General features: G+C 35.7%; 2 protein-coding genes across 3 annotated transcripts; one reads left to right on the top strand and one right to left on the bottom strand.

The window, feature by feature from the left end:
• The first annotated feature begins 1,779 nt into the window (after window positions 1-1,779).
• Window positions 1,780-9,289, top strand: LOC121980221. Of its 2 annotated transcripts, none has more exons than XM_042532188.1 (2): window positions 1,780-2,500; window positions 8,234-8,719. In XM_042532188.1, exons 1-2 carry the CDS (start codon window positions 1,835-1,837, stop codon window positions 8,249-8,251), a joined length of 684 nt encoding a protein of 227 aa, XP_042388122.1. In that variant the 5' UTR covers window positions 1,780-1,834; the 3' UTR covers window positions 8,252-8,719. The 2 variants fall into 2 exon arrangements, with proteins under 2 accessions (XP_042388122.1, XP_042388121.1); XM_042532187.1 differs by lacking the exon at window positions 8,234-8,719 and adding an exon at window positions 8,928-9,289 and having other exon boundaries at window positions 1,782-2,500.
• Window positions 9,290-9,650: 361 nt separating this feature from the next.
• Window positions 9,651-14,256, bottom strand: LOC121982624 (nucleoside diphosphate kinase 3-like). Its single transcript, XM_042535764.1, has 7 exons — window positions 14,075-14,256; window positions 12,073-12,210; window positions 11,748-11,785; window positions 11,618-11,668; window positions 10,624-10,791; window positions 10,375-10,487; window positions 9,651-9,967 (listed from the first exon to the last, which is right to left on the bottom strand). The coding sequence occupies exons 1-7, from the start codon at window positions 14,154-14,156 to the stop codon at window positions 9,844-9,846; spliced, it is 714 nt and encodes a 237-aa protein (XP_042391698.1). The 5' UTR covers window positions 14,157-14,256; the 3' UTR covers window positions 9,651-9,843.
• Window positions 14,257-14,837: the final 581 nt, after the last annotated feature.

The raw sequence follows: 14,837 nt of genomic DNA on the forward strand, positions 1-14,837 counted from the left end.
ATAAAATTATTTTGATAACATTATTTTTATTATTTTTTATATGAATATAAAAGATTTTTTTTTACCAATCTTTCAAAAGTAGGATAGACTTAGGAGTCGATTCTAACAAACTTCCGAGATGTGGTAAACAGATGGCAAATTAGAGCTCCTAATGTGTGGCAAACTAGAGTTGTCCAAGCGCGTAATGAACTCGTTCGAAGTAAGTTGTTTAGGTGCTCATGCAAGAAGTTTGATGTTTAGTTTACGAAAAGTGAAAGAAGGGTGAAGGATGCCGACAAGTTAATAATGCTTAAGCACTAAATAGATGACCTATCAATTGTAGTATACTATGTTTATCTCATGTGTCTTTTATAAACTCTTTTTAAATTATGTGAAAAAAGATAAATTACATATAATTGACCGTCAAATTAGCTAAGATTTGGAAAAAAAAAATTTCTTATGAATATACACCCATCAAGAATTGATTTATGACCCCATCATAATAAGTCTATCACTTACTAGTTACTTCCGTGGAAACAATAGATGACCTATCAAAAACTCATGTAAAGATGTTGAACAAACCTACTCGGATCAATCACATTCTAATTCAATTTATGTCCTATTAGGTTTGGCCTGATTTGCAAATCAAACTCCGCTTAAATTTTTTAAAATTATAAATAGGGAAATTATTTATAAAATAGTTTTGAAAATTTTAAAATATAGATACTTTAAATTATTTTTTTTATTTTTTTTTTTTACAAATGCTCGAACTTTTTTGAAAACTCCTTGATGTGACTGAAAATAACATGTGAAATTGCTATTTCCCCTAACATCCAACGAAAATAAAAAAAGGAAATTATGGAAGCCAATTGAATTAACCAAAAAATCATTATGTTAAAATTTCCACTCTAGGAAATTCCTATCCTCGAGAATCTTCTTGTTATATACCTTTCCATTTTCACTTTTTCTTATAGCCCCCTCTGATTTATGATAATGAAAATTTATTTTAACTCCTTTAAATTCAAAATTAGCAAAATGCGCGTTAACAACTTTAAACTATGACGCCACTATTTATTTTATTATTATTTTTTAAATATTAAGAAAGTAAACATTTTTTGGGGGGACGAAATGAATTTTTTAGATCATTACTAACATTGTTGTCTCTTTCTCATCTCCATGTATCAGATCGTTGATCAGCCCTTCTTGATTTATTTCGGATCTCTTATATAATTACATGTGGGATTTTGATCAAAATTAACTACGATTTTCTTAAATTTATTTTTCCATCTAAATTATAGTTTTAAATTGAGTCAGGTGATTGAAGGTTGTCAGTGGAGAGCAAACTGTATAGTATTGTACCGCCAGTCGTCTCCGACCGCCTGACTTAATTCAAAATTATAATCTAAATGGAAAGATGAATTAGGAGAGATTGAAGTCACTTTTGACTAGATTTCGTCTGTAATTCAACGTATAAATTATGAAAGAGATAAAAAATTTTAGACCAGAGGATCTAGACTCCTCAACCCTAGGGTGTCAAATAGATCCGACTAGGTCAATCTGATTCAAATCAATTTGAAAATATCATATATTTTTTCTGCATTGAACGGGCTATTTTGATTGATCGGATTATGTGAGTTTAAGTTTAGGATTTTTAAATAGAGTTAAGATTAGATTTTTTGTTATATAATATTTTTGTTACAATACGAATTGACATTCCTGGGGCCTCTTATTGAATTTGTAAAAGATGAGCGGGGTGGCGTTAAAAATGTATGTGCATCATCTTCCCTCCCATTTATCCCGATCGCTTTGGTTTTTTCCCTGTGTCCATCGGGTAGCGAGATGCGCAGCAGCAGCCATGGAGGTCGTCAGTCTCAAACCCTTCTTTAGGGCTCCTCTCTCCTCCCACCTTTACCCAATAGCTACTCGTTCCTGCTCCAAGTGCCCCAAACCCTCGTCGTCCCTTCCCATCTCCTTGGATTCCAACACCAGCCGATTTCCCGCCGGCCCGGTCGCCTCCACCTCGTCCTCGTTCAATCCATTATGCATCGTCCTCCAGTCACTCCGCGGTTTCGTCTTCTCCCATCTGCCAAAGATGCGGTCTTGGCTCCGCGGCGGCCTGCCCGATGGCTGCGAACGCGAGCGGGAGGGCTTCCTCTGCTGCGGCGGGATCGGGACGTTTCTGATGAGCACCACGGCGGCCGTTTCCAGGGACCGGGTCAGCCCATTCCTGTGGACGCTCGCCGGAAACCCCACCTTCATATCGGGCTTAGTCGCTTGGTCCCTGGCTCAGACCATTAAGATGCTTCTCAACTTCTTCTTTGAACGGAGGTGGGACCTCGGGGTGTTGTTCAGCTCCGGGGGAATGCCGTCTTCGCACTCCGCGCTGTGCACCGCACTCACTGCTTCTGTGGCGCTGTGCCATGGGGTGGGCGACTCGCTCTTCCCAGTGTGCCTAGGGTTCAGCCTTATTGTTATGTATGATGCCATCGGTGTCAGACGGCATGCCGGCATGCAGGCTGAGGTGAATGTTCCTGTCTTTTGAATTTTATTTGCTATTTGTTTCTCTGTGCCGATAGAACAAGAGGATACAGAACATCTCTCTTTTAAACAATTTAAGTGATTATTAGCTTAGTTATGAGATTAAATGACACTGCATCTATGAGTTTAGACCATTTAAACGTGTATTATTCTTAGACTCTTAGCGGAGTGTCACCATTGGCTTGCCATTTGCCAACACATGATAGCACCTGGTGGCTCTCTTAAGCTGGAATTTTGCTTGTAAAATCTATGAAACTAACAATTTCATATAAAAATCATACTTTTCTGCTTGGATGCAAAACATGGAGCTTAGTGAAACTGCATTTGGTGCTGAGAGAGCAAGAGGATTCGGACCATCTCTCTTTTTAACAATTTAAATGATTATTAGCCTAATAATGAGATTAACTGACACTGCAGCTATGAGTTTAGACCATTTAAACCTGTGATATTCTTAGACTCTTAGCGGAGTGTCACCATTGGCTTTGCCATTTGCCAACACATGGTAGCACCTGGTGGTTCTCTTAAGCCGGAATTTTGCTTGTAAAATCAATGAAACTAACAATTTCATATAAAAATCATACTTTTCTGCTTGGATGGAAAACATGGAGCTTAGTGAAACTGCAATCGGTGCCGAGAGAGCAAGAGGATTCAGACCATTTCTCTTTTTTAACAATTTAAATGATTATTAGCCTAATAATGAGATTAACTGACACTGCAGCTATGAGTTTAGACCATTTAAACCTGTGATATTCTTAGACTCTTAGCAGAGTGTCACCATTGGCTTTGCCATTTGCCAACACATGGTGGCACCTGGTGGTTCTCTTAGGCCGGAGTTTTGCTTTGTAAAAGCAATGAAACTAATAATTTCATATAAAATCCTACTTTTCTGCTTGGGTGTGAAACATGGAGCTTAATTGCAATCCTTGTACTTGTGATGCTAATTTTAGGTCTACATGTACAATCTCAATTTTTTTTTTTTTAAAAAAAAAAGTAAATGGCTTGTTTCGTATGATAAATAAACAATAATTAAGTTATTTGGTACTAGGTGAGCGCATATGCACCATTTAAGGACATTGATTTAGTGAACATAGCCTTTGTGTGATTAACATGATGTTAGATCGAGATGCACATGAGAGGGGGGGGTGAATCATGTGATTTTAAAAAACTTATTTTTTGTGTGTTATAAAATAAAAAGTACGCAGCGGAATTAAACACATAGATAAAAAGAAGAAAAACACAAGTACGTGAACTCAGTCGATTTTACTTGGTTCGGAGCCTTTGACAACTACTACTTCAAGACCCACGTCCTGTGGACCTATTGACGGGTAATCCACTAAATACATCTTCCGGAATCGTCCGAAGAGGGGATTGAGTGCAATAAAAGAATAGGAAAAGTGTAACACGCTACACTTTCCTTTATACAAAAATTAAGTACAATATTAAAAGTTCGTTACCCAACACCTTCGAAGATAATCGGATCAAGTTTAGTGTTGGACGACTCCTCAGCAATAGTCGGGCGCAGCAGTGTCATAGCACAGCAGGAAGTTGGAGCACTCGGAACGTCGAATGAACGCGTAGAAATTTATAGTAGAAGTGTACTTTAGTTCTTTTGAAGCCTTGGGCGAGACTTTTTTATTGAACGTTGAATGCACCTTCCATAGCACTGATGGCGCCTTCAACCCTAAAAATTATCCCACAACTTCAGCTTCTTATCAGCGCCAAAGGCTTCTGTGTTATCCAACTAAAGGCACCTTCCAAAGTTTGACTCAAGGAGCCTTTCGTCGTCTGGAAGGTGCCTCGGGTACTATTTACCTGAGGCACTTTATGCTCCTTTTGTCTTGCAAAATGTGTTAGTCCAACCCAACAAATAATAACCTTTAGCACAATAAAATAGTATTAATTAGTTCGTGTCTTTCCAAGACCAGGAACTAATCAAGGTCTCAGGGATCTAAAATGGATTTAAACTGGGCCGACGTCTATTGTCCCCTCAACCAGGACGCGTCCTCATTAAGTTACTCTCCTCCAGTGACTTACCTCCACTTATCAAATGTCAAGTTATCTCCTTGACGCCCAATCTGACCCACTAGGTCTTCCTACTGGAATCACACATCTGGACTTTGCCACTCGGGAATCAAGCATTCCGACCTCCTGCCGGAATCGCACATCCGGATTTCAATCCATCAGGAATCGAATATCCCGACCTCCTGCCAGAATCCAACATCTGGATTTCGCTAATCAAGTATCGCACATCCTGATTGGACTTCTGTCTAGTGTCTGGTCCTCTTGACCTGTAAGTTAGTGAACCCTATGCACTAAGTAATAAGGTTAGATCAACATCACATCTAACTTTAATTCACCTGTCATTCATCAAAACTCAGGTTTGATCATTGGTGGCAAATGCACCAACACATGGTTCATGAATAAAGCTCGAAAAGAATTCATGAGGAGCTTGTTCATAACAGGCTGAAGTTTTTGTTGGAAAAGTAAGCATTTGATTATTATTTTTTCCTTTGTAAAGATTTTAGGTCTTCTTTTGATCCAATGTTTTGTCAAGTTTGCTATAAACCTTATAAAATAAGTCTACAAGTGAGTTTTGAAACTAAAGCTTATTTGTTAAAGTTTGTTGATTTCCTCTTAAATAAATCACATTTAATTTTTCTTGTTGGAGTTTCAGCTCAACCCTTTGCATGATATATGCTATGGTTAACTAGATGGTTTTAGTAAGAGCCCGACAAATGTGACTCCCAAGTTTAATCTGACATTGTGAGTTGTGGGCTAATAGAAAATTTATAAGCTTAGATGAGAGAGCTTACTGTTAATTTGGGTTTAAGCATTTTGGGTTGTTTAAACCAGAAATGTTAAACAGTTAAGTTGATTGTGACAATTAATATCAAAATGAATGCAATCCAAGACATTGTGTGGTGTTAGAGAAGGTTGCATGTGTGATAGTGTAGCTACCATGGGCCTCATATTCTGCTTATTATGAATGATTCAAGTTATGTGTTGGGGTTTGGGTCTTAACATGGGCGTCAAGACTTAAAATGGGGGTGATTGTGACACCCTAAGTTTAGTGCTAAATTGTGAATTGTGGATTAATAGAGAAGCTTTATAAGCTTTTAGATGAGAGAGCTATTATTTACTTAGGTCTAAGAATTTTGTTAATGGGTGGTCAATTCTCTCTTCTAAGCAAGTGGTGACAACAAACTAATCAAATTGATTGAACATGAAAGATACTCATTGCAGTCATGCCATTCAGGTGAAATTATTGCTGTAGATGTATAACAATCCTCGCAAATGAGATGACTCATTAACATACAAGGTCCAAGCATGGCTCAAAATGTATCAGCACAAGTTAATATCAATCCAATTATCTAAGCCTTAAACATTCCCCCACCACTCCTGACGTTAAAATGTTTATTTTTTACACAAGTAAATGTGTTTTGCTCATCTAAGCCTTATAAACTGGTTGTTTTATCCCATAACTTACTATATGTGACTAAACAAAGTCATAAAATATTTCTTCCAACTTAGTAATCAGCATTATTTGGTGTGCATATTTCTATGGCATATTAGCAGCTTAAAACTTCTGTAGTTTTACAGTTAAATATAGTTATAGAATAAGAAGGATAGCAGCATAAAGCTTCTGTAGTTATGGAGTGAAGTATAGTCATGGAACTAGTAGGTGTTTCTACACCATCATTATGATTCTAGGATCCCATGGGTGATGGACAACTAGAGGTCAAAGAGCTCATTGAAGAGAGAAGCCTACTCTAATCTTCAAATAAAGGGCAACCCAATGCATGAAGTTCTCGCTAATGCGGGGTGCCTTTGAAGGGTCTATTGTATGCATGCTTATCTTGCTTTGCAATAGGCTATTTCCAAGATTCAAACCCATGACCTCTAGGTTACACGGCAATCCTTCACTCTAATCTTCAGATAAAAAGTTAAAATAAAAAGAGGACTTTTGTGTTGTATCTTTTTTTTTTTCCTCTCTCTTTTGTGTACAAATATAGATATCTCTTACATTACTTTTCATTTACTAATTTTCAATCACTCAACTCCACTACCAACACAAGCATTATCAAAATCTACCATACCAAAACCCTAACCTTTTAAGTGTCTGAACTAGGTGCAAGTGGATCAGATGGCGAAGGAGTGCTTGAGATACCTATATAAAATATCAAGACCTTGAGATTGATCAAAATATTGCTTGTCAAATGAATATTGCATGTATTTGTATATAGCAATATGTAAACAAAACCATTGATATCATTATCATCATCAACTATGTTTGTCTGGACTATTTCGTTCATTTAGATGAATCTTATTCCTCCATTGAGTTCTATGTAAGGAATATCACCAATAATGATCCAAGTAAAGTTATTTTTTATTACATTGACTATTTCTTTAGTCACTCCTTACCACTTGTATTTTCTACTCATTGATTTAAGCCTTATGAATTGTTTTTGTACATATTCATACCATCTCAATTTATTTTCTCTAGTTTTATGATCTATTGGAATAGAGCTACTCTTCATTATTACCAAATTTTAAAATTTTATTTCATCCTTCTAGTAATCCTATATATCTAACATTTTTATCTATGCTATATTATCTTTCTATGTATGTTATTTCATAACAATTCAACGCTCTGCCCATAAAGTTTGATAGGTGGTTTTATTTATTATAAACTTTTTTTTAGCCCAAGGAGAGCATAAGAGACCCAAAAATAAAATTGCAAATTGATATTATTATAAGAGACACCTAATACATGTATGTACAGGACTTGATATAAAATCATCAACCTAATACATCCAATTTGGGATTATATCATTAAACCCACAACTTCACCCAAAAAATCATAAAACCTAGGGCTGAGTATTCAGTTAAAATCGAACCAAACCGAATACATCGTAATCAAATAAATTGAATTTTTTCAAACTAACCTAGCCTAACCTAACAGACATAATTTTCCAAAAAAATCCGAACAAATTGAATTAATAAAATAGTTAATTCGATTGAAAACTGAATTAATCGATTTTTTTTACAATGATAGAATCATGGGAGATTTAATTGAAACTGAAATCAATTTTTTTTAAGGTGGGAGAATCATCAGTTTGATTTTTGCTATTTCGGTTTAACTGAATAAGGATTTAAAACCAAAATTGAACCGAAATAACTAAATAAATTGATTTTTTTGAAAAAATAAGATCGAAATACTGAAATAACCAAACCGAAATTTAAATTCACTCGGCCTGTTCAGTTTAACTGAACTTTTGCTTACCCCTAATAATACCTCTAACAGGAGCTTTCTGTCTTTTTTTTATAGAGAAAACATTCATCCCTAGAATACTGAATTATATATATATATATATATATATATATGATAGTTTCCTTTATTTAGCGTCTCCAAAATTCCTATAGCAGGGATGTATATGGTGAGGTAAGTGGGTGAGAGGCTCACCCATTTGATCTCATTATGTACTTGGAATTTTGCATAGATTCCTATGCTTTAGGCCATGCTTCAAGTTTAGATGGAGCTCCATGATACTGCAAATGTGGTTGACAAGCTCACAACCCATTAGAATTTTGTGGTAAACTGGTAATGATCCTGTTGAGGTTGGAAAGAAAATATTATATTTCATTCATAGAAGATAGCCATTACAAGATATATATAGGACTCAACTTTGATTCTTAACCCTAAAACATCTTACAGGGGACTAAACTCAAGTGATTCGTAGAAATTGTTGATGGAGCGCATATGTGCTTGGACCTCAAACCAGCATGTCAACCAAGAGAAAAGATAAAAAGTAAAATGAAGATGAAGATGAAGTACAAGTTAGGCTCCAGGAAATTAAATTACCTATACTTTGTTCATTGTGTTAAGGCTGTAAACTGTAAACTTGAGGTGCCTTGTTTGTCACAAGAACCTCAACACCCTGAAACTTTGCTTCATTTGCTTCATTTGTATGCAGCATCACTTTCTTCAACGTCTTTTGAAGTTACAATTGTATCATTTGCTCTCTCAAGATTTCAGTCAAAGCACTTGGTTTCCCACATTTACTAGTTACTAAATCATTTCCCGGTATCCAATATGCACATGTAACTGATATAATGTTCAGTTGATAGCAGAGATATCCAATTGGCCAATATGTGTTCAATATATGATGATTTGGGAATACTCAAAAGCTTCTAGATATACATACACATGTTGCGGATGCACTTGGTAACCAATATTTAGGTGTCAGATACTAATTATTGGCACTTTAGCTGTTTTCCAAAAGAATTGTTTGGAAATGTTTTGTGTTTGCTTGTGCATATTTGGTGGCTCCACTGAGGCAATAGACTTGTTTTCTGCCTGATACCAATCTTTCACTTCTGACATTTTTTTCTGTGTTCTGACAATCCAGGTACTTAATAAGATCATTGAGGACTTGTTTCAAGCACATCCTATCAGTAAAAGAAAGCTTAAGGAGCTCCTGGGACACACCCCATCCCAGGTCTTTGCCGGGGCTGTATTAGGCATCTTAGTCGCTTTCTTTTGTTGTCAGGGTTACAGTCTGGTTGTTTAGGTCCATTGAAAGACACATTTAATGGTCAATCTTTGTTGACATTATAGTAAACATATTCTGGAAAAGAATATTCTTGTTTATTTTTACCTTGTCAAAATACTTGATCATCTACTATCCGATGGATAGTTAGAGAACGTTTTTTTTTGTTTTGACGAATTTAACTTGTGATTCATATTGATTTCCACATGCCCACAGATTCAGTTATGTTGTCCATTCATTTACCTGTTCGCGATTGCCATTTTCCAGAGTAATTTCTCTTGCAAGTTCAAAAATTCAGCAAATTTCCTTGTTCTTCCTGTTGCAAGACCAATGCAACAGTAGATTTATGTGCTGTAGCGTCAGTTACAACTTTGAGAAAACTCGCAGAGTGTTTGCCCTATAACATCCCATCAAATGGATCGACTAATATCTATCTACGCTGCATGGAGAAAATTTGCCAAGAACATCAAGAAAAATCAATGGCCTGCTCACCCTGAGGAACTGAGATGGATAAGTGGTATATCATTTGCTTACATCCAGCTTTAATTGACAAAAGGCAACATCAGAATGGAGAGAGTAGTATAACTTCACATTTATTTTCCAGATAAACATCCTACAAGACCCCAGCAAGATTTCAGTGGTTACAAGGAACTTGCCACGGGATAGTGTTACTTATTAATAACATCGATTATTTCTTTGCGGCGCATATTGCCTGCCTGCTCTATAAGACTGAAAATTTTGAAAATAAGTGAAGAAAGAACAGAAAAGAATCTCATTAATTAATTCCGTAGATCCACTTCTCCGCATTGCTGGTGTAAGACACCAATTCCCTAGGAGTGAACCACAGGGCAATCTCATCCTTGGCTGTTTCCGAACCATCGCTCCCATGGATGATATTTCTGCGATGAAATTTTATTTTAGTATTTCTTTTTCAAAGGAAAGGCAAACCATCAACATGAGATTAGTACATAACACAGCAAATTAGTCAGCAAACATCCATCCATCAAGAATAATTAACAAGTACCATGAGTATGATATAAATCAACTGAACACCAAAAGTAAATGATGAAATGATTTTGCTTCCAAGGGCTAGTAGAGCTCCTCACAATTAAATGGACCAATTCAATATCAGCACCAATTCAAATCCAACATTGTATGAACTAAGAGCCTCGAAAGATAATCCAACTAAATAGGATATCTGGAATGCCGTGAACTATTTCCCTACTTTTTCTTTTCATATTAGCTGAAAACCCTATACCTGAGAGCTCTTGGATGAAGATAAAATAAAAACTTTTCAGACACATACCTTCCAACACCGACAGCAAGATCACCTCTGATTGTACCGGGTTCTGATTTTTGTGGATCAGTAGCACCAATTAACTTTCGGCCATATTTTATAACTCCTTCCCCTTCCCAAACCTACAATGTAAATTATAATGAAAGTAATTTCAATAAATGACAATTAGCAAAATGCAAGTCCAATTAGGGTTAGCAATGAGAAAACTTAAATATAAGGAAATCTTCCGAGGGAAGGTAACATGACTTTTAGCTTTACCATAGCAACCACAGGGCCTGAGCTAAGAAAATCACAAAGGCCATTGAAGAATGGCCTTTCTTTAAGATCATGGTAGTGTTTCTGGGCAAAATCTTTGGAAGGAATCATGATCTTTATTGCCACAAGCTTAAACCCCTTCTTTTCAAAACGAGATATAATCTCTGCAATCTGAAGAATAAAAGTGTGATCAGGTGCACTAGAAGTTACATATAATTTTACATGGCATGCTAGACTACTAAGATGTCAAATCTTATCTTAAAAACAAAATAGCTAGCAACACCTATTCCTACTCAGATTCAGTTTCACATCATAAGTAAAATTTAAAGATTTATTAAGGTGATGAGGTAAGATAAACATATGAAAGTACGTAGCATAAATATGTGAAACTATTACCTCAACAATTTCATCTAGGATAAACAAACATTAAAAGTTGTTTAAAAAATGCTAAATTCATCAAAATCATTACAATTGATAGTTGGAAAAATTATAACAAATTTAATAATTCATGAATTATTATAATATAATTATCATAACTGATGGATGCCCTAAACAAGTTGTTGTGTTCTCATATGTCAACTCCAATTTGTATGTATTATACAAAGTGTTGACATTTATGATAGAAACATGTAAACAAGTCTTTCAAATGGCCTAGAATTTAGAAGCATTTATTATTAAATTGATCATGAAATTTCAATTTTGTAGCAAATCTAACAGAAAAAAAAAATTATGACCAAATTTTAAAATAATTTCTCAAAGTATTTTTCAAGTGACATCATATATCATTTTGATACCACATTATATTTTTTTAGTGATCAAGCATGCTACAAATTTTCATGATAGATTAAGTAATTAGCCCTAAAAGTAAGAAATTTTGTCTGCAAGTTTGTGATAGATTTGTTAAAGGCACAATTTTTCAGGATAGATTAAGTAATTATCCCTAAAAAGTAAGAAATTTTGTCTGCTCGTAAAACTTGGGTTGCCATTCTTAACATACCAGTCCTCTTTGCACTCCATCAGGCTTGATTGCAATGAATGTCCTCTCCAGCTTAAATAGAGACACTTATTAGAAAAAAATTACAACATATAATACACAGCCAAATAAAATCCATCTTCTGCAGTTTTACCTCTGCTGCTTGTAGCTGTTGGTCTTGAAGCATATATACTGCCAACCAAGGAAAAGAAGTATAAATAAGCATGCAGCCAACAAAAGCAAGGCACATGGAAAGCTATAATGTTTTCACCTCCAAAATGATAAACATTATCGTTTAGCAATATACAAGGTATATAAAAATAGCATTACATAATGTGTGAGCCAAGATTTGAAATTACACACCCTTCAGCAGAGTAGTGAGAACTGGAAATAATCATCACTATTCTCAAGAAACCATGGGAATGTAGAGGATAAAGGATTTCAACAGAGTAACAAAAACATAAATATAAGATATTCACCTCCAGCAGGCACAGCTAGAGCACCATATAACCATCCCATTGATGTGCTTTTGAGATCAGCCTTATCACAAAAGGAAGAAAGAGAGCGTGCCGACCCTCTGGCAACCGTTGCAGTTGCTGCTGCTACAGTGCGCCACTCTGAAGAATATAAACTTGTCAGATGGAAGTTAGAGTAGGTTTATGAATAATTCCGGTTTGCGAATAATTCAGTCATACAAACAAAAAAATTGGCATCATTCTCATCATGCTTGTTCCTGAAAAATTGCAGGCAGTGTATTGTAATCACAAATAGCCAGCAAAACTACACTAGTATATTACAATCTCTTCCATATAATCTTGGGATCACAAGGGACCTAGTTAATTGAGTTAATTTTTGGCAGCACTATTATTGAGCAAAAATATTAGCAAGTATAAAAGTTCCACCATCACCAAAGGTAGACATTAGACCACCGTCAACAAAAGTCAATTTATAATTCACACACATTAGAAATGTTCAAAATAAACAAAATAAATCTACGAAAGATGCTAAGATGAGTGGTCCACACCTTTGTTTTTTTTTTTTTCCCCCCAGCAAAGCATAGATCTTAAAGTAAGTGAGGAAAAAAGGTTCCTCTAGAATCAGATTAGAAGGAAAAATTTCCTTCCATCAATAAACTACAGGAAACCTAGTAGTACAACAAGTATCCCACTATTTGCTTTACTGAAAATCGGTAGCCCACTGAAAAGCCCAATACCTTCCACAGAAAATCTGGATTATAATATCTCTGAAAGCCCTACAGCTACTAAATTTTCACATAGGAATGCAAGTGTTTTAATTTTGCACTAGAAATAGTGTATGAATTACAAACAAACTGCATGGAGCAGTAAATTTGTGGCTTAATAGAAGCTAGTAGGATGAATTATGCCCATTAATTTTTCCATTTAGATAGTTTAATAAGCAAAATATTATACTTGAATAAGAATTCAATTATGAGAACTCCAATTCAGGTAGCACAGGAAAGGGGGAAAATTAGATATAGGCATTGAAGTTATTAAAGTAAGAGCACAATAATTGTTTTCTCTATTCTATTTATTTCTGAATCCAGGTTGGCCAATGCCATTGGCTCAGCACTCCTAGGATGGGACACTAAACACAAGTGAACTATAGAAAAGTGAAAGTTGATGAGGTTGTACTTACATCATCATCATCATCAAATTGTGTTTGTCTCAACTATTTGACGTGGACTATATGAATACTATTTCTACATAGAGCTTATCCATGTAATACTTGTGTACTTGTCGAATTCAAGAAGATTTAAATAAAAACCTCTACGCATATTATTTTTTATTTTTTTAGAAAGCAAATTCTTTTTTCTATATCAATGAGTGCGTATGGAACAGAGAAATCAAAATGATTTAGGAGAGATTTCTAGAAAATGATGACGAAAGTTAAAGACGATACCAAAAGACCAAAAGCATATGTCCAATCAGATTCTATTCCCTTTCTTTTTTCCAATTAGAAGGAAAAATCTCTAGCTAAAAGGTGAATAATGTAGCCGAGACCAATATACCAAAAACATATGTCCAATCAGTTTCTATTAGTTTTCATTTATCCAATTTGATTCGAAATAAACAACAAAATTCACCCTTTTTGTTTCAAACTCACACAATCCGAATGCAAAATTTGGCATTTATTAGATCCTTAAGAGATCGCATTTTGCATTATTCCGATTTACAAAACTAAATCGAAAAACAAAGTGTACTTTTCTTCGCAAAAACAAGAAATGTACAGAGCAGAAGCGAAGGAAAGATGAATCAAAAGGCAATCAATGAAACTCCACGTCTGTTCAAAAGAATAAATAAAAACAAAACGATCTGCCATCGATTAAAACCCTAAAATCAATACACAATCCTCTCATCAGGAACACAATCGAAGAAATCAAATCTTAACTCCAAGAGAAAAATTACTCCGAAGCCACAGGAAAGGCGGAAAACAAAAACAAAAAAGAGAGAGCGAACTCACGGCCGACTGAAGAAGAGGTTCGAGAGGACGAGAGGAGAGTCCTCGCCGCCCTCGAAGCAGACCGGAAGATCTGAGAGCTCATCTTGGATCGCAGAGAGGAGAAATGGCGTCGATGCTTCAAGTGGCCCTCGTTCGTTCACTCGCTCGCCTTCTCCCTCCCTCCATTTAAAGGCCGGCCAATAGGGCTCTTTTAAAGGCAATGGCAATACGGTCATTAAGGCCAAATAAGGCAGGAATTCTCGTACGTCCCCACTCGATGGATCACCACTTTGCCTGATAACTACACTCACGAAAGGTGACCGCATAAATGTTATTCGGGTTAGGAAAGTGCACGTGGTCCCATTTCGCGGGGGTCGCACAGGCGCATGTGGTGCGGTTCGTTGCTTGGGCGCATATTGCGCGCAAGGAATAGAGACGAGGAATAGAATAGATGCCCCACTCGAGAGGACACGTGGTGCCTAATAAATGGAAGGATACCTGATTTATGCGAAAAATAAAAAATTATATATATTTTAATTCTGAATATCCCTACTTGGGCTGTGGGTTCTTAGAAGGCTCATAAAGTTTGGGCTATCAAGTTCAGATCGAATAATCACTCTGATATCCACTTAATTGGGTTAAGCTGATACGATATTGACTTGATTTGTATATTTGTTTTTTGATATATTCTGTTTTTTAAAAAATATTATTGATGTTTAACTAAAATGAAATAGTTCATATAAAACTAGACTACTATATGAACGCCCGCGTAGAATTATTATAG

The sequence above is a fragment of the Zingiber officinale genome, chromosome 5A (genome assembly GCF_018446385.1).
Source record: "Zingiber officinale cultivar Zhangliang chromosome 5A, Zo_v1.1, whole genome shotgun sequence".
NCBI classification, from domain to species: domain Eukaryota; kingdom Viridiplantae; phylum Streptophyta; class Magnoliopsida; order Zingiberales; family Zingiberaceae; genus Zingiber; species Zingiber officinale.

Coding starts and splice junctions, on each gene's coding strand:
- LOC121982624 (XM_042535764.1), bottom strand. CDS start 14,156: ATGAGCTCTCAGATCTTCCGGTCTGCTTCGAGGGCGGCGAGGACTCTC. Junction 11,669..11,747: donor AACAGCTACAAGCAGCAGAG/GTAAAACTGCAG, acceptor TCTCTATTTAAG/CTGGAGAGGACATTCATTGC. Junction 9,968..10,374: donor CTTGCTGTCGGTGTTGGAAG/GTATGTGTCTGA, acceptor ATTTCATCGCAG/AAATATCATCCATGGGAGCG.
- LOC121980221 (XM_042532187.1), top strand. CDS start 1,835: ATGGAGGTCGTCAGTCTCAAACCCTTCTTTAGGGCTCCTCTCTCCTCC. Junction 2,501..8,927: donor ATGCCGGCATGCAGGCTGAG/GTGAATGTTCCT, acceptor CTGACAATCCAG/GTACTTAATAAGATCATTGA.